Raw genomic sequence first — 19,432 nt, 5'->3', positions numbered from 1 at the left:
ATATTGTTTTCCAAGTTTAAGTGTGAGGTACTTTATGTTTGTTTGTTGACTACCTAAATAGCCCTTTAAATAAATAAAAAAGTTGATATTTCTTATATGTTTGACACAGTGAAAAACAGCCTGGGATCAAATTGACCCGAAAGAACACCGACATTAAACATTGAATGGGGTCAAATTGACCCTAAGGTAACAGGAGGGTTAAACATTGAATGGGGTCAAATTGACCCGAAGGTAACAGGAGGGTTAAACACTTGAACAATTATTCATATTTTCATTTTACAAAATGGCTCCCACAAACTTCATACTGACATCTGCCTCTGAATGCATCCGTCAATGTGTTTCCTGACCCAAAGTATCTTCAGTTGCCTGGATGTGAGAGAATGAAGCTGGTGAGCCACTGTCTCTTTCATGTGTTGTAAGCGCTGGGGCTGCATGCAGGTCCGCCCACATAAATCAGTGCCAAAGGATCAGACGGTCTCGCCGCTGATTGGCTGCGCGCTGCGCTCCAATCACTGAGCTGTAGTGATTCCTCTCACACGAGATGAAGCGGGCGGCTCGTAAAGTTACAGCTCAGTTAAATGTCACACAGAGAAAACACAAACAGGTTTTCACTACAGGTCGGAGTGACGTCTTCATTTGAATACGAGAAGAAAGCTAAGGGAAGGAATAAGAAAGACCATTTGGATTAACTCAACGACTGTTTATAAATGGATTGAAAGAACCGAGGACGAATTTGGATGCGAAACGGTCAAATGTGAGATCAATGTTTGTTTAAAACGTCACCAGCTTGGAAATTTGAGTGAGGATGACTGCCCTCATGAGGAAGGTGCAACAGGTGCTGTGCGTCCTGCTGCCCTGTGCTCTCCAACTCTGCAGCGCACAGACACAAGGAGGTGGGCTCACACACTCACAGACACGCACACACACACACACACAATCAACTTCTCTGTTCAGCATAATTATTTTTTTAATCTCAAACCCTGGATAAGAGTCGCTCTCTAGCCTGCTCACAAAACACCTGTCCTACCTCACTAGCCATTCACGAGAACCTGTTCCGCACACGTACAACTTGTTTGCTGAGTCACCCGCACCTCTCTCACGACTCTGTGTGAGCTTCACCATGTTTGTCTCAATTGTTTCAAGGCTTTGCGACAGAGGAGCTCAACCTCCGGTTTCTTCCCTTTTTTTTCTTCCTGTGAAAGTGTTTTTTTCTATTTCTTTGGGAGTTCTTCCTAATCCGATGTGAGGTTCTGGTACAGGGTTGTGTGTACAGATTGTAAAGCCCACTGAGGCAAATAGGTAATTTGTGATAATGGGCTATACAAAATAAAATGAATTGAATTGAATTGAATTGAACCTTACACCGCCTGTGAACTCACAGCCAGTCAGCCCAAAAGATAAAACTTTAAAAGTAGATGAAAAAGCTCTCTGACAAGTATAAAACTCCTTTAGTAGGTATTATGATTTAGTAGTTAAGTAAAAATACAATAATGTAAAAATATTAATATTAATAAAAAATTACCGCTTTAAGTATTGTCAAAGTGCTTACTTAGCAGAATGCAAAGCAGCAACACCTCACCATTGAGACGCTGCAACGTAGTAATGTAACAATGACTCAAATGAAAGTAGCTAAGTAAAAAGTGTAATGCTTCCCTCTGAAATAAAGTATAAAGTAGGATAATATGGAAATCCTTAAATACCCCAAGATTGCACTTGAATAAAGTTCTCCAATAAATGCATCCACGTGATGTGTTATAGGCAGACAGAGGTGTTGTGATTTGAATCCCAGTGAGACTCATTGAACTTTGACCTCAGGCTCTTGTTGCAGACACCTGGCTGCAGGTGAATTAAGTGGTGCTCTGATTTTGAGAAAAACAATGTGAACATGAGATCATCGATGATTAGGCCGTTGATGCTCATGTGACAAAGCCTCTGGCAACTGAAGTAAAAACAGTATAACACAAAATACAGTCACATGATTACATGAGAAGGACGATTTGATTGTTTGTATTAGGTTCTGTAAAGTAATGGATGCTGTATGTGTTATGAAATCCAGAACAAAGTACACAACACACATAAGTTAACTTGGTGTGTAATTAATATGTCATTAAACATTCGTCAATTGAAGAGGAGCATGGATGCAAACATTGATGGAAACAGTTGTTTGTTCAGAGTTAGTCATTTCCATAAGCTGAAGACATTTCAGAAGTATATTTTCTCCCAGCAGCCGGCAAGTTGTTGAACAGGATTGTGTTGTGTAACCTAGTTATGACAGTGATGATGTTGATATGTTGACGTAGAAAGGTGTACTCCAAACCTTGGCTCGACATGTCAGTTGTAATATGAGGTTAATTGGCCAACCAGACCAGAATAAAATAACCAATGGTAATATAGTTGTGTGTATGTTTGGGCACTCGTGGTGTCTTTTTATGTTGAAATTCAAAGCCAGTTGTCATTTTAGATCCTCACGGCACTTTTCTGCAAAAAGCAAGGTTTTGATTAGTCAAATTAAGTGAACATGCTTTGGAAAGCACACACACATTAGACACACATTGTCAAGTTGTAAATAAACCACACAAGCCAACTTGTAGCACTTTCATTTTCAAATAGGTTTTTTATTCTAAAAATACCATCATTACAAAATGATGCATATGTCATGTCTGATGGTTTGAATGTGTGATGTTTCAGGGGAGGCTCATGATCAAGTAACATTTCAACGACAACAATCGGTGGTGCCTCTTTAAATTGCTTTTACTTTTACAGGTGTGACATCAAAACAACCGATGTGTCAAAAAGCAAATATGCTGCCGCTCCTGTTGCCAAAGCATGAAGTTAAGAAACTCTCATTTGGCAGTGAAACCACAAAACGAAATGGTTAATGTGCTCAGGTGTCTGTGTGTGTGAGTGTATGTGTGTGTGTGTGTGTGTGTGTGTGTGTGTGTTAGCTCATTTGTGAGGTATGCAGTAATCTCTGGCCCATCCTGTGCCAAGTTTCTGTTTACCTCAGTCATCGTCTCAACCGCTTTATTGAGCGTGTTTATCTCCTCCTCCCTCTTTTCTTTCTCTCTCTCTCTTCTTTAAAAAAACAAACTTGACCCGTGTTGTGTTTTCGTCATGTGTTGGGTTACACTTTACTGCCGAGGACAATAAGCCCATTTAGCGTAAAGTTCCTGTCCTGTATATGATACTTGGCAATGGAATAAGAAGGAAGGCAGACATGCAGTGTCTGAACAGTGAGGAGACACAGAGAGTGAAGTGTCAGGACAGACAGCAAGAGGCTTGGCACCAAGACAGTCTTTAACAATAGGGCCATTGCGTGCATGTGTGTGTGTTAATGTATGTGTGTGTGTGTTTTAACTCTGAACCCTCCACCCCAATCCCTTTTTCTCCATCATCCATCTGCCAACACTGAAAGTCCTCCTTTGACAGAAAAAAGCCCACTCAGCCTGTTGAGATTCCCAGCTTCTACGTCCACAGCGTGTGTATTGCCTGCATGGCTTTGTAACACACTGTGTTGCATGTGTACACACCGGTTTGTCCCCTTCTAGAGGGGGTTGTGCTTGCGCTGTATGCATAGTGTACATACTGTGGCGTGCGGAAGGTTCTTGAACGTACGTGCGCAGATGTTCTTGAGTATTTCCCAACAGGCCATTCAGACGAAGGAGAGTCAACAGCAGCAAGTCATCCACTGATAGCTTAAGGTGGAGTTGATAAAGAGCTTCACCCTTGAGCAGCTCATAAACTGACAGCATTTCAATTGAATAGCTTCTAATGGGCAAAAGTTTCTGAAAGCATATTGCAACTCGATGTGATAACCCAGACATAAAGCCAATTGGAGCATCTAAGAGTATAGAAAGGGTTGATGTTAAAGATAATGTCCTGTTTCATTAAAGGAGATATGGTCACAGCTGAAGCCGAGATATCGTCCCTGTTTGGGTCAATTACTAAAAACACTTAATGCAACTGCAAAGATTTCTGCGAAACTTTTTTTACAAACCACTTTTTGCTTGACAGATAATAACAGATGAAGATTTAAGTTTTTAAATCTAAGTGTTTAATATTTGATTGAACATAAATTCTTTAGTTTTGAAAGTAACATTGATCCTGAGGCAAATTTGCATAATGATTATATATCAAAGTATCAGTTTAATAATCTTACATTTGAATAGCAAAAGCCTTTATTCAAATTTTTCAACATACAAAAAATACGTTAAACCATTTAAACATACATTTCAAGTTATTGCTATAAGTGAGACGTTTAACAAATGAAAAGGGCGTGATATGTTCAGTAAAGATTGAATAAAGGGGAGGGAGGTGGTGGAGCATTTAATCTACAGAAATACTTTGATGTAAATAATTGATAGCACAGTTATTGATGATACTATGGAGACTTTGACAATTGAAATTAATTCTACTAAATTAAAGAGAATATTGTTGAGTTGCATTTATAGAACACCGGGTTCCAGCATTGACGATTTAGTTGAATTTCTTCTTTTTTTGGGATGTATGTAAGAAGAAATTACTTTTTGTTTGAAGTGACTTTAATATGGATCTATTAAAATGGAAAGAACCCAAATAAACAACAAACTTTGAGAATGCAACGTTTAGTTTTGGTCTCTGGCCTCTTATTGACAAACCTAGTCGGATAACTAAGGACAGTGCCACACTTATTGACATTTATTTTTACAAATATTCATGTCCAAGTAACAAGTGGTTTGTTTGATATCAATGATCATCTTCATATTTTTAATCGATCTTATATAATTCAAAATAAATGCTACAAATCCATGTCATTACACCTCTGATGCCACCGTAGACCATTTAAGAAACATTTCAATCATTATGATTGTTGTCGGTGTTGGAATTACTCTGGCAAACAAAATGGTTGTGCCTGATAACAAAACATATTTGTTTGTTAACCTTATAAGGATAATATCAATTCCATGTTCCTTCTTGAATTAAATTAAATGGATTTAATTTAATTTTGATAAAAAATATTGAAAAACAACTATCTGTGCACTGATGGAGATGATTGAAGGAATAACAAAGGCAATTGAAAATGATAAGTTTTCTTTTGGTATTTATGTAGACCTCCAGAAGGCTTGACCTGTAAAGACACCATTAACTAAATGATACAGTATATTAAAATAGCTGAATTGAACATATTAGTGTGACTTTTGGAATAATGCAGTCAAGCTCCCAGGTCAGAATAACAGTTTTCCTGTTGTTCCCATTTATATTTTACTTGGAAAGAATATACAACTTGATCCTTTCTGCTGAGTAATTGCTAAGATCTTTCTAACTGTATGACCCCTGTTTGAAATATGGTCTGTAATATATGTTTAGTCCTCTTAAATCCAGATCACCTGCAGGCTTATGTTATCAGAATTTAGAAAGCTCCCTCCAGAGAACCAACTGACATCATAGTCGTACTCGTCCTTACAAGGAACTCATCTTGGTGAAGACAGTGAGGATTCGCTTTAAAGGGTCAGTTCACCCAAATTACACAAAAACATATGTTCCACTTCCCACTAGCCACACTGACTCTACCCCTGGACAACGTATTGAAATATCTGACTCTGAGCCTCCTGCTTGCATTGTTACAATTACATTGTTGCATTTAAAGAAATCAAATGCAATGTGTCGTCCTCGGGAACAATGTGCTGATTATTCCTGCTAATCCAGAGATGCCACTTTAATAAGAGTAAGACATTATTTTTGGGAAAAAAACTTGAATTTCATTCACTAAAGGACTTATAGATATAAAAAAATAATTCATGCAATGTATGTTTTTGTGATTGAAGTGAATTTACCCTTTAGTACAATTACGCAACATTCTCATAAACACATTAAGGTGATATAAGGTGATCTTATCAGGATTTTATGGATGTAGGTGCATGCGTCTCTTTATTTCTCTCTCTCTCTCTCTCACACACACACACGCACATGCACACACACACACACACTATGCTTGGACTCCCCTGCTTTGCCTTGTGAGGTTAATAATCATAAGCCCTTTTATGCCCTTGATGATCATGTTGTTGTACTCGGCTCCATTTTGACTCTGTTGTCAGTAGAAGGAATGTGTTTGTGAGTGCCAAGCGTTCATCAGGTGTGTGACCTGAGTACAACCAAAACATTCTTTAGATCCTCAATGAGTACAACAAAATCAACAACAAGTCAACAGTCGAATGGTTCATGATTCTGTTTAGATTGAGGTTTCAGTTCCCCCGAATACCAAAATAAAATTACCATTGTTTCCAGTGATATCCGGTTACTATACAGTTGTATTCACAGTTGTAAAACTATTGACATTGTATTTTATTATCAAGAAAAAACATATATACGGACAGAAACTTATCTTTTTTGCTGTTGAATTTTTCACATTTTTATTTTCCAATGCTGTGAGAGCACTAAATTAAATTTCACATCACAAAATCTCGCCGAAAAAAACCCAAATCATCAACTGGGTAAGAAGCAAGACCATATATTTGAGAGTAACGTTAGGAACGAGTAATGTCTTCATAAATTCAAAAAACATTGTATGCTGAATCTTTAAGAGTTTCTTTCAGATGAACAGAGGAGACGAGACACTATTGAAAAACAACCCTTGAGCAAAAGCATATTGCGCTTGTACAATGTGTACATTCTCCAGTATGTGTTTGTATTTTTAGTCAAAGTACATGACATTAAGAACAACACTCATGTTTAATTCTCCCTCCTCTCTGCCCTTCCCTTTCTCTCTGCTGCATCTCTCCTGTCTGACATTTGAATAGCAAAGCAGCCTTCAAGTGACGCTTAATGGCTGAACTCCCACAGACCATAAACAAGGCCTGGTATGTTTGTCTCAGAGAACGACATGCCTTGGTACAATCCTCAGCTTGTTCCACGCTGTTACAGTACATTCATTGATATTGTGTGAGCAGAGAGCACTGTGGTGGTATAAAGCATACAGTGTTCCCTCATAAATTAGTTAACAGACTACTTTTATTTGGATTGTGATACAATTGCGTAAAACATCAGTGAACGTTTTTTCTTTGCGTTTTTTGTGATACATAACCTTTACTTCCCATCTGGAAAACATGCATAAACTAATACACTACTGATGACTGACAATACTGACTCTAACATGCAAAGAATTACAGATAAAGCTGTTTCTTGTATATATTTTTACAACAAATCTGACTACTGTTCTTAGCTAGACATGAAGCGAGCCAACACGAGTGAAGGATTTTTATGTTATTCAATTCAATTTTAATTCAGTTTATTTTGTATAACCCAACATCATAAATTACAAATTTGCCTCAAAGGGCTTAACTATCTGTACACATACGACATCCCTGTCCCCGGACCTCACATCGGATCAGGAAAAACTCCCCCCAAAAAATAAAAGCTTTCACAGGGAAAGAAAAAACCCTCGGCTACAAATGTCAATTGGATATTGAATGAGATTTTCTTCATGCTTTAACAAAACCCAGAACTCGGGGGTTCACTTCGGCTCTTTATATAAAAAGGCTACACATTTTTTTATTTTTTGAAGACATTTTTAGTTGCGGATTAATACATATTTGTGGTTTGTGAATATTTACAGCCGTGTGTAGGATCAGCTGAATGAGTTGTGGATAGTTTGTGGAGGGTTAAGCCAGAAGAGGTTTTGGATATAAAGACAACAGTTGTGTAAAGGCTCGACTCATTTTGGTTTTGTTTTTGGTATTTTAATGGGATCAAAACATCTTGACATGAACAAGAGTTTGTTCTTTGCTTTGGCAGTTGTCATTTGTTCCGGCACCAACAACGGTCTGAGCACGACGGGAAACTCTGAGATCCAGTACAACCTGATGGTAGAGATGTACAGTGGCTGTGAGATTGTGATGGGCAACCTTGAGATTACGATGATGGATCACACCAGAGACTTCTCCTTCCTGCAGGTGAGGCTTTGAACACATGGAGTCATTAAATCAAATATATAGTGAAAGAAGATCATATATACTACTTTCACAGAGCTATTGTTTCTGTGTCATTGAGGAAAAACTGCATGGCAACCAGTCGAGACAAAGATATGGATTAACATAACACAAGCCAAATCTTTGTCTCCGTCTACTATCTCAGATGCACAATGAGTTCATTATGTCCTTTTCTAAATCAATCATGGCGGTGAATCACAGAAAGACCAGACAAGCAAAACACATGTACATGTTGTGACTGATATTAATCACTTCAACAAAAAAAGTCAAAGGAAAGTTGATTAGCCTTATTCTGAACGCCTGGATTTTCATTAATTTCCTCTTCTCATTATTTGCATGCAGTCTATCAGGGAGGTGACAGGCTACATCCTGTTCGCTGTCAACGAGTTCAGCCGGCTGCCTCTGGATCACCTGCGTGTCATCAGAGGCACCACGCTGGTTGATGACCAGTACGCTTTGGCTGTGATGGTCAACTACCAGAAAGAGGGGCAGCACGGCCTGCAAGAGCTGGGTCTCACACGCCTCACAGGTACACAGGAAGTCACTCGGTTAGTGTGTTCAAGTGTAGGAGGCTGGATAAGGATGTGACACTCGGTTACTGTTGGAGCTCCCACACCCACACTATGCAGCCACACCCTCACAGTGTACCGGTCGCCGGCGAGCCGCGGTGTGTGCATTCGCAGTGATGTGAAGTTCCTGGAATGTCTCAACTGCCAATGTAATATAAGCTGGAGCACATCATACTGAGTTTGTTTAAGCAGTAGTAAAGGATGAATCATGGGCCCGTTCAGGCTTGCTTTTCTAATTTCCCTATTTAAATGCCTGTGTGCTGCTCACAGAGATACTGGAGGGAGGAGTCAAGATCATCCAGAATAAGTACCTGAGCTACGCACCGCAGATAAACTGGCTGGACATCATGAAGGATGGAACAGCTCATATCATGATCGAGGACAATGGGCCTGAAAGTGAGTGGAAAAAATTAAGAACACAAGCATCACTTACCTTCCATTTTAATGTCAGACTTTTGATTTAGTCTGCTTTAAAATGTACAAATGCATCTTCTGATAATACATGTGTCTTGTAGAGCCCTGTAACGAAGCATGTGAAGAACTTCCATGTTGGGGTCCAGAAAATGACACGTGCCAGATCTGTGAGTGACATTTACTTCCCATGTATCAACTCACTTCTGTAATGCAGTAACCAAGTCGTTTTTTTCTCACAAAGTTGCACATGTATGGATGTTGTATGGGTTGGCATGGAGGTTATAATAACTATGAAGCGCTGGCTTTTTAAAATAAAGTTACCATCCTCTCAACTCTTTCAGTGACAAAGACGGTGTGCGCCCCTCAATGTAACAGCCGATGCTTTGGTAGAAACCCAAGCGAGTGTTGTCACATTGAGTGTGCCGGAGGCTGCACTCGCCCCCTGGATACTAACTGCTTTGTGAGTGTACCGCTTCAATAGTCCTTTTAACACAGACGACATCTTTCCACGTCACAGCAGGGAAAGCACAGGTGTATAAAATGAAATGAATGGTTGCTGAATACCATTAAGAAATAATGCACTGAGACATTTGAGAAGAACAGACCCATCATGTTGTGCTCTTCCTCCTATGACGGGTCAAAATGTCTGCTGTGAAAAAGGTGTATCATAAATATAAACAAACACAACATATCTATAAGCTCTGCTGTGTGTATGTGACACTTTTCAGGCTTGCAGGAACTTCAACAACTCGGGCGCCTGCGTGCCTCTGTGTCCCCAGACACTCATCTACAACAAGCACACATTCAAACTGGAGCCCAATCCCAATGCCAAATACCAGTATGGCTCCATTTGTGTGGCCCAGTGCCCTTGTGAGTTGACACATGATGCCTTTTATGTTCACACAGACTCACAGTTTATAAACAGTTGCTGTTCTCCTTATAGCATCAATGCATTCTTTTTTAATGATTGTACAATACTTTGTTTAGCATTCCAGGCTTTTCATGAAGCAGCAGTATAATTGTTTTGTTTCTTTTTTAAAGCTAACTTTGTGGTGGACGGAAGCTCCTGTGTAAGCAATTGTCCATCTGATAAAATGGAGGTGGAGAAAAACGGAGTGAAGAGATGTGAACCTTGTGGAGGCCTCTGTCCTAAAGGTATATTCCATTTAATAAAGAAGACACTTGTGTGTCAGCAGCATGTACTGTATAGCTGGTCAAGATGGAACCGATAGTAATTACTTTTCTGTGCTGTTGGGTATCTAAATCACAACAAGAAATGAGGTTATTTGTTGATTGTATTTTTTGTATTATAAATATGAATCTGCTGTCACATAAATGTGTTTAAATTCAAATGTCCCGATAAAATGTGAAGAAGGAGTAGAATAAAGTAGCATAAAATGAAACTGATGACATTTGAGAAATAATAACCTTCAATTTTATATAGCGCTTCTCTAAATACCCGAAGTCGCTTACAGAGTGCAGAGTCCAGTAGTCATACACACACAGTCATCCCGGTGGTGGTAAGCTACATCAGTAGTCACAGCTGCCCTGGGGCAGACTGATGGAGGCGTGGCAGCCAATCAGCGCCTACGGCCCCTCCGACCACCACCAACATTCATTCACATCCATACGAGGCTGCGGTGCATGTCTTGATGGTGGGGGAAACCGGAGTACCCGGAGTAAACCCACGCAGGCACGAGGAGAACATGCAGACTCCACACAGAACGGACCTGGAACGACCAGGACGACCTGGATTCGAACCCAGGGCCTTCTTGCTGTGAGGCGACAGTGCTAACCACTGAGCCACCGTGCTGAGTAAATGTACTCTTTCCAGCACCATACTGGTTGACTCTAACTGAATGTATATGTTCTTCCTCTTCTTCCTGTTCTTCATCTCCCTCCCAGCTTGCCAAGGCACAAAAGAAGGGACCACTAGACAGACAGTAGATGCTCTCAACATCGACAGTTTTGTAAACTGCACGAAGATCAAGGGCAGTCTGCATTTCCTGGTGACTGGGATCAAAGGGTAAATTCATACACAGTTGCCATTAATTCATTAGTTCATTATGTGCAGTATATAGTAGGTTAATAAATATTTCCCTTTGTGCTTTCTGGATGTTGTTTTTTTAACAGATCTATATTTTTGTATCTTTTGTTTTCTCTTTTCAAAGTGATGATTACAACAATGTACCAGCCCTTGATCCAGAGAAACTAAAAATCTTCAACACTGTTCGGGAGATTACGGGTGTGTTTAAATGCTCAGTGTACTTTTGGCCTCACAGTGTTTGCAGTCTGGTAAGTTCTCTGTAATTACAATGTCTTTATTTTCAGACATCCTCAGCATCCAGTCGTGGCCTGAAAACCTGTCTGACCTGTCAGTCTTCTCCAACCTCCAAACAATTCTCGGCAGAAAACTTTACACGTGAGCTTTGTTCGAACATTGTTTGTGTTTCTCTTGTTGACGAAGGTCCTGTTATAACTGTGTTGTTGTATCTTTCACTGTATTGCAGACTAAGCATCACTGACATGAATCTCATTGTCTTGTATTTTTTTGTTCCCTTGTTATACCTTGTTTTTACCCCATGTAGAGGAGTGACCTCTGGAAGGTACAGTAGATATTGAACATATATCCACCTCTATCCGCCTCTTCATGCACAACATCTCGGTTTAAAATCATTATTCTTGGTTTAGATATTATTATGCTATATTTTTCTTTGGTACTGGGATTGTGTGATTGAGATGGTGGTGGGTGCAACTCCTTCATTAATTTACAAGGCTTACTTGCATGCTCTTTCTGATTAAAACTGATCGGCTATTTGGGTGCAATATTTTGGAATGTGATTTCTTATTTTATGGAAGCAAAGAAATAATTTGAACCGTATAAGCAACTGAACTCCTCATGGAAAAGTGGGATCACTTCTGACTTCTCAAGTAATGTTGAATGTAAATACCATGTTGCTTGTTTTATAGCTTTACATTTTTTTACATTGAAACACATTTACTCGATTATATGTGGTTTGTATTTCTCTTTCTATTTTCTATTACAAGTTCTGCAATTTCAAAGACATAATTATAGAGGGACTATTGTTTTTTATGGTTCCAAATTAAGACATGCAATCAAGTAGAAAAAAAAAGAAATTCTCAAATTGGATTAGTGAAATTCACTAAAAAGATTAAGTAACGAGCCGGAATAAAACCAGACCTGTGTGCGGTCAGTTCATGTCCCGTCATTGATATGATTTTGAGTAACTGGGAACCCTGTTAAAAAACTTCCAACCTCACAATTTCTGAAACGGTTTAAATACTCAGTTGTGCATAACATTATGAGGCAATGATTTGCTTCTTCAGTATTTTAAACACAATCAGAACATTGTCGACTTGTTTCTTACACTGCATTTATTCTCTACCTTCTATTTCAGGGGCTACTCTCTTCTGGTGATGAAGATCCGCTCGTTGACCTCGCTGGGGCTACGCTCGCTGCGAAAAATAAACGATGGAGGCGTCTACGTCACAGGAAACCAGGAGCTCTGCTACCATGACACCGTCAACTGGACGCGTATCCTGACCAGCGGCTCTCGCCAACAGCGACGCCACAAGCACATCGACGTCAAGGAAAACAGACCAAGAGATCAGTGTGGTGAGTGAGGGAGGATCATTCTTAACCAGCTCAAGTGTTCAGTGTTTATGATGATACAGTAATGTTTTGTTCTGTTGTGTTTGCAGTTCGTGAGGGCCATGTGTGTGACCCCCTGTGCTCCTCTGATGGCTGCTGGGGCCCGGGGCCAAACCAGTGTCTGTCCTGTAAGAAGTACAGCAGAGTAGGAACGTGCGTGCCAGATTGCATGTTCTTAACTGGGTGAGTCTTAACAAACAAAAAATTTGATATGGTATAATTCACAGTGTTTGTCTTCATATGAGTAATGTTTGCTATGGCGTTGCTGTCCTAAGGGTTTCAATCTTATCTGGAGTCTGTTGAAAGATTCTGAAAGTGATTAACTTTTTGCTCTGACTGCAGGAAGAGGCGAGAGTTTGCTACTCAATCAGGGGAGTGTAAGCCATGCCATCCTGAGTGTAAGGTCCAGGAGGGGAAGCAGACCTGCACAGGCCCGGTATGATTCTCTCACTTTAGTGAGACAAACAACAGTGATATTCACCAAACAAGTTCTCTAATCTTAAGATTAGTGTTGTAGTTACTTTGGATTGGTTGCTGCCACCTAGTGACAGATTCATACTCCAGATTGCCACTTCGCTTTCGTTCGTCAACTTAATTGTCCCTACATCTTTTCAGGGGGCGGATCAGTGTGTTGCATGCGCCAGCCTGCAGGACGGTCCACACTGTGTCTCCTTGTGTCCTGACGGCGTGATGGGAGGAGAGGAAGTGATCTTTAAATACCCCAACAAGCAGGGCAGCTGTGAACCATGCCACATCAACTGCACCCAAGGGTGAGATTGGAGTAGAGTTGTTTATGTGTGAATTAATATATTTGCGTTTGATTGAAGCTCACCTCTTTCTGGTGTTTATAGGTGCTACGGCCCAGGAATTGGAGACTGTGAGGGGTCTTCCCCGTACCTTTCTGGGTAAGTTGAGCCTGACGTGTTTTATGTAACTTAGACATTTTGATTTACTAACAGGTCAATTGACATCTCTTCTTCCTTCTCATCTGTCATCAGACAAGCGACCACAGCCATCGTCCTGGGAGTGATTGCCCTTCTCTTTGTTTTGTTGTCTGTTTTCATGCTAACTGTTCTGTATCGACGAGGTCTTGCCATCCGTCGCAAGCGAGCCATGAGGAGATACATGGAGAGCGGAGAGGTCAGTCCGGGTCTGAGGTCTTTACGATGTCGTTGTGCTTCAGTTCAAGTATGTTTGAACATATGATCTGTGGGTCTCTCAGAGTTTTGAACCTCTGGATCCTGGAGAGAAAGGGTCTAAAGTCCATGCTCGGATCCTGAAGACCACTGAGCTCCGTCAGATCAAGCTACTGGGTAACGGAGTCTTTGGATCAGTCCATAAGGTAATGTTGATTGTGGCAGTTGTCTATTCCATCCTCTTCTTGCACATTTGATTTTGATTTATTATCAATCTCTATCTATTTCTTACCACAGGGCATTTGGATCCCTGAGGGTGATACAGTGAAGCTTCCTGTGGCCATAAAGACGATTCATGATCGCAACAAACGGCAGACCTTCTATGAGCTGACAGATGTAAGAAAACATGACTGAAAAGAAAATATATTTTGTGTACCAAATACTCACTGAAGGAGGTGTGAAGGGTGAATCTGAAAGGTTTATAGCTTGCAACTTTGAGGAGTCATCTTGGGTTTATAGAAGTTACCAGTCGCAAAAAAACGGAATGATAATTCTGTGATTTATTTCAGGAAACTTCTCGAATCACTGCTGTTCAAATGATCTGTATGTGAAGTCAACTAATTCTCTCCGCAACAGCATTTATTGGCAATATGAGGATTATTTATTTACAATATATTGAACATAGAGAGACGTCTAATATGTTGCAGGAACTTGATAAATGTGAGAGATGTATATGGGCATTATGATGATCTTCCCTTTCTCTCTTGAATCAAAGCCTCCTTGAAGAAGTAAAATCTTCAAACTTTTCACAGCCTTCAAGAAGTGAATGTTTGATGCTGACATGATTTAAGTATTTCTCTAAAACCTGAATTTTAATCGGTCATGATTTTACTTTATGCTCACTGCAGCACATGATGGCCATTGGAAGCATGGACCACATTAACGTAGTCAGGACACTGGGTATCTGTCCTGGTGCCAGCCTGCAGATCGTCTCCCAGCTCAGCGGTCAGGGCTCCCTGCTGGAGCACATCAGGAACTGCAAAAACAAACTCAGCCCACAAAGGCTGCTCAACTGGTGTGTTCAAATTGCAAAGGTAAAGGACCAACCTTTTATTGTTTGTCTATGTAGGCTGTGGAATAACACTAATTGGTCTATTCCACTGATATTACAAGCCCTTAAAGGCATAGTTGTTCTTTCTCTTCAGGGGATGTATTACCTGGAGGAGAAAAGGATGGTCCACAGAAACCTGGCCGCGAGAAATGTGCTCCTGAAGAATAATTACACAGCACAGATCTCCGATTACGGCATTGCAGACCTACTTTACCCTGATGACAAGAAGTACTTTTACAATGAGGTCAAGGTCCGTAGCTCGTTTGAGAAAAGATGCAATACTCAGTAAAATGATCAAAGTTCATGAACAGAGCTTTTGACATCATGTTGCGTACATTCACTGAACACTTGTTGTGTTGTTTTCAAATGACGTAATTCATGAAGACATTCTCTGTTTATATCTGTAGACACCGATCAAATGGATGGCCTTAGAGAGCATCTTGTTTCGCAGATACACACATCAGAGCGATGTCTGGAGTTACGGTGAGTTTTAAACCATCTTACAAATCACAGTTGGGGTAATATTGTTGTTAATATAAACACATGGGGAGGTGTGGATGTACCAGCTGTACTAGTCGTGCTGTTTTATGCCACATTATATTTGTCCCTTTTATTTAGGTGTGACAGTTTGGGAGATGATGTCCAATGGGGCAGAGCCGTACACTACAATGCGTCCACAGGACGTTCCTGATTTATTAGAAAAGGGCGAGCGTCTGTCCCAGCCTCAAATTTGCACCATTGATGTCTACATGGTCATGGTCAAGTGTGAGTGCTTGTCTTCTGCACTTCTCTTACATCCGGTCCGACCCACAAAGTGAATGCAGTAATATTTGCTTGAGCCATGATAGCAGATGAATCAGACTGAAATACCTCAACATCTATTGGATGGATTCAGTTTGCCATGACATGTTGTAGTCATGGGCTCCAGAGGATGGAACCCTATAATTACTTTGGTGTTTTCCTGACATTTCCTATTTTTTCACCATGATGTCCATTTTGACTTTTAGTAAATTTAGTCATTCAGTGGACTGTGGGTGACATGTAAAATCCTCAGTGATCCTCTTTCTTTTCAAGTACCACCATCATCAGATCTTAATTGAATGTGTCCAATACTGTTCATGCCATAAATAGCTGCTAAACTAATGACTTTCACTTCTGACTTTGTGTTTAGATCGATCTAGAAAATGTGAGCAAGCTTACAAGCCGCAACTGAGATAGTGGGTATGCTAAAATAGGAATACCTGCTGCTTAGCATTGTCAGTCTGTTTACATGTCTACTTTATCATTTAGCTCAGAGCTTCGCTATACAAGTACCTTACAGAGCTGCTACCATGGCTCAAGACTCTAAGTTGTGTTTATGTTTTATTTCATTAGTTTCAGATGCTGATTATAGTGCATTGGTTCCATAGAAATGAGTGGCAAACTTTGGCTTTTATTTTTTATTTCAAGGTTGGATGATTGATGAGAATGTCCGTCCAACATTCAAAGAGCTGGCAAATGAATTTACTCGAATGGCCAGAGACCCACCTCGCTACCTGGTGATCAAAGTAAGTGTTTATCAGTATTGCAACCCCTCAGTCCAGCGCTTGTGTTTTCTGTGGGCTGAATAGTTCTGTTCATTGTGGGACTGTAGTAAAAACATACATGCAGTACACTAATGTATGTCTTACCTTTGTCCACCAGGAGGACTGCAACCAACAGGACTCAGCCCCGGATGAACTCGCCCAGCGGAGTGCAGACCTGGACGACCTGGATGATCTAAACATTGATCTGGAGGGCCAAGGGGAGGAGGGGGTGCTAGATGGGATGACTCGAGCCCCTCACTACTTGTCTCAAGCCAGGAGCCTCAGTCGCCTCTCCAGGATGGACACTCACAGAGTAAGAGATGCCTCTTCCTGTCAATTTCATGACCAGTTTTATATGTGGAAATGTCTTTTCTCTCACCTCCTGGATCTAAATCTCCCTCCCGTCTTTTTAAGGTGATTATTTCTACATCGAACGTGGTGGGTTACCTGCCTATGACCCCAGGTGTTGACAACCCAGGACAGGTAGCTAAAACGGAATTGTGTTTCATATAACTGAGCATAATTAAGTGAAACTCTTTTAATATATTATCAACATCATTCTACTGCACATTCCTATTTTTGCCCTTTTACTAATGCCGGTGTGTCTGTGTTTTCTTGTGTAGGCCACGTGGCAGTCACGCTCTCGGCTAAATTCAGCACGCACTGTGTCTGAGAGCTCGGAGGGCTGCGGTACAGCAGTGGAGCTGGAGATGAGTGAGGACTTTTCTCTGACAGGTAGCCTGAAGAGGCGACGTCAACGTGAGGACAGTGCTTACATGTCACAGAGGGACAGCTTATCTGGCGGGCCACCAGAGACTCCATCACCAGAGATGGAGGAAGAGGACCAAAATGGATATGTGCTTCCTGGAGAAAGCCCAGAGAGAGGTGATAGCATCATCATATTTGAAGCATATTGAAATTATATTGTCAATCATCTTTCCTCCGAAATGGGTCACAACCAACCTTTTAGGAATGAATTCAACATTTCTGGGTCAATAGTATTTTCTTCAGAGCTCCTCACACATTACTATACTGCAAATCTCATTTTATTCACTTTTTGTTTTTTCAGATACCCTACTTTTTTCATCTCGAGGCGGTCATGGCAGGATGAGCAAGTCTCATTCCTCAGGCCTCCTGGATGACCCGGATGAAGAAGAATATGAGTATATGAACAAGCAGGCATGTGTAACAGCTGTCTCGCCCAGGCACAGCAGCCACTGGCTGAAGCCGAAAAAGAAGCGAACCTCTTCTGTTTCGTCACAAGCGACGGCGTGCTCAGGTGACACCACATCGTCCGTGTGGGTCAGGGGAGGTCACACAAAAAGCAATCACAACTCCGATTCAGAGCAGCTGGGATCTAATGGAGTTGAATATGAATACATGGACATCAGAGGTAATGAAAAAGACGAAAGCCCTGACACTCCTCCTTCGACAGAGACGGGCAGAGAGGTTGAGGAGGAGCGGAAAGAGGAAGAGGAGAAAGAAAAGGAAAAAGAAGAGGAAGTTGAATATGTGGAAGACAGTGACTATCATTACACAAACAGACAGCCGAAGCTGCGTCAAGCTCTTCAAGACAGGAAGGAGCTGAAGGTCGAGGGAAGGGATGAGGACGAGGACGAAGACGAAGACGAGGCGTATGAGTATGAAGACATGGACTCCTTTGTTGCCATGCGGCCTGGAGATGCGGTGGTGTACCACAACCTGCAGAGAAAAGGGGATGGAGCAGTAGGGGACACGGAGGCACATCGATCTGGGTTTGAACCCTTGGTAAAAGTGCGAGCTGGAGTTGGGGTTGGGGAACCTGCAGCTGGCGACAGATCTTTTGACAATCCAGACTACTGGCACAGCAGGATGTTTCTGAAACCCAACGCAGTGCCGACATGAAGAACAATTAAAATCTCATGAACTTCCCTCTGAGACATTATCATGAAGGACCCGAAACAGGTACTACAATCTAAAGTCATGTCAATAATGTAGCCTATGGTACAATACAATATAAATGACATGCTTGACTTTTCAACAGGCCGGTTACAGGCTGATTTTATTTCTTGTATTCTGGCCCATGATTTGGGGCGTTTCCAAAAATAAAAGCACTGTAAAAAATAACATGAACAGAATACAAGCTATATTTTTCTGTTTACATTTTTAAATGAACAAAGTTGAACAAAAATGAACAAACAAAAATGAACAAATTTGTTTGTTTAGAGTTTTAAATGTTTTATATTATGAGACCTCTTTTAATGATGAAATACGTTTTTTACTTATTAAAATATTTTGAATAACTATTCTGAAGCCAAAACGTTTTATTTGAACTTATGTAATATGATAATGTGTGCATTGTGTGAAATGCGGTTTATATTTTTCAGTCAAGTCTCATATTGAATGTAAAATATATTTCTGGACTTTCTCAACAGTAATTTGACAAAGATAAATCTCATCGTGTTGTCAATTACATTCGGTGAAGGGGTTAACACTCCCACTTGGGCCATTGGCTGAGTTTCTGCACTGGCCTCTACATTCCACCTCTTGGGATCAATAAATGTCTTTCCATCTCATGCATGGCCTTCATCAAAAGGCCAATGAAATCAGTAGTTTCGTGTTTCACACAAATACTTTCATAGGATAATAAAACCTGTAAAAAATATATATATATGAACGAGATAATTAGAATATATGTATAATAGCATTTCATAAATTTGCCGAAACTGCTATTTTGTACTTGTCATCATGAGTTTTTTCTGAGCACTTGTGGGTGATTCCTTTTGAAATGTTCATATAGCACCTGACTATTATTTAAGTTATCCTTTAGTACAACATTGATATTGTTGAACAACGAATTGCTAGATATGTCACTGCATCCAGTGCCACGAGATTTTCGGCAGTGTCCCTGCATTTTGGCGGGTCGTGGTTGCTGTGACTCTGTTAGCGTCACGATGAAGGGGGAGGGGCTTGGAGGGGAGGGGGAGGGGCTTGGAGGCTCTGGTGTTAGCAGCGGCCGTG

General features: G+C 40.7%; 1 protein-coding gene across 1 annotated transcript; it reads left to right on the top strand.

Annotated features, from left to right (window-relative positions):
• The first annotated feature begins 575 nt into the window (after positions 1-575).
• Positions 576-19,155, top strand: erbb3a (erb-b2 receptor tyrosine kinase 3a). Its single transcript, XM_056437936.1, has 29 exons — positions 576-893; positions 7,771-7,928; positions 8,307-8,493; positions 8,804-8,929; positions 9,049-9,114; positions 9,289-9,407; positions 9,676-9,817; positions 9,989-10,102; positions 10,853-10,973; positions 11,119-11,192; positions 11,279-11,369; positions 11,536-11,553; positions 12,367-12,584; positions 12,671-12,803; positions 12,963-13,056; positions 13,236-13,390; positions 13,472-13,525; positions 13,619-13,760; positions 13,843-13,962; positions 14,054-14,152; positions 14,665-14,850; positions 14,962-15,117; positions 15,275-15,350; positions 15,486-15,632; positions 16,317-16,414; positions 16,551-16,745; positions 16,847-16,915; positions 17,056-17,317; positions 17,502-19,155. Exons 1-29 carry the CDS (start codon positions 806-808, stop codon positions 18,314-18,316), a joined length of 4,323 nt encoding a protein of 1,440 aa, XP_056293911.1. The 5' UTR covers positions 576-805; the 3' UTR covers positions 18,317-19,155.
• Positions 19,156-19,432: the final 277 nt, after the last annotated feature.

The sequence above is a fragment of the Pseudoliparis swirei genome, chromosome 18 (genome assembly GCF_029220125.1).
Source record: "Pseudoliparis swirei isolate HS2019 ecotype Mariana Trench chromosome 18, NWPU_hadal_v1, whole genome shotgun sequence".
NCBI classification, from domain to species: Eukaryota; Metazoa; Chordata; class Actinopteri; order Perciformes; family Liparidae; genus Pseudoliparis; species Pseudoliparis swirei.
The sequence above is the reverse complement of the archived record's forward strand: the minus strand, read 5'-3'. Positions and strand labels throughout refer to the sequence as shown.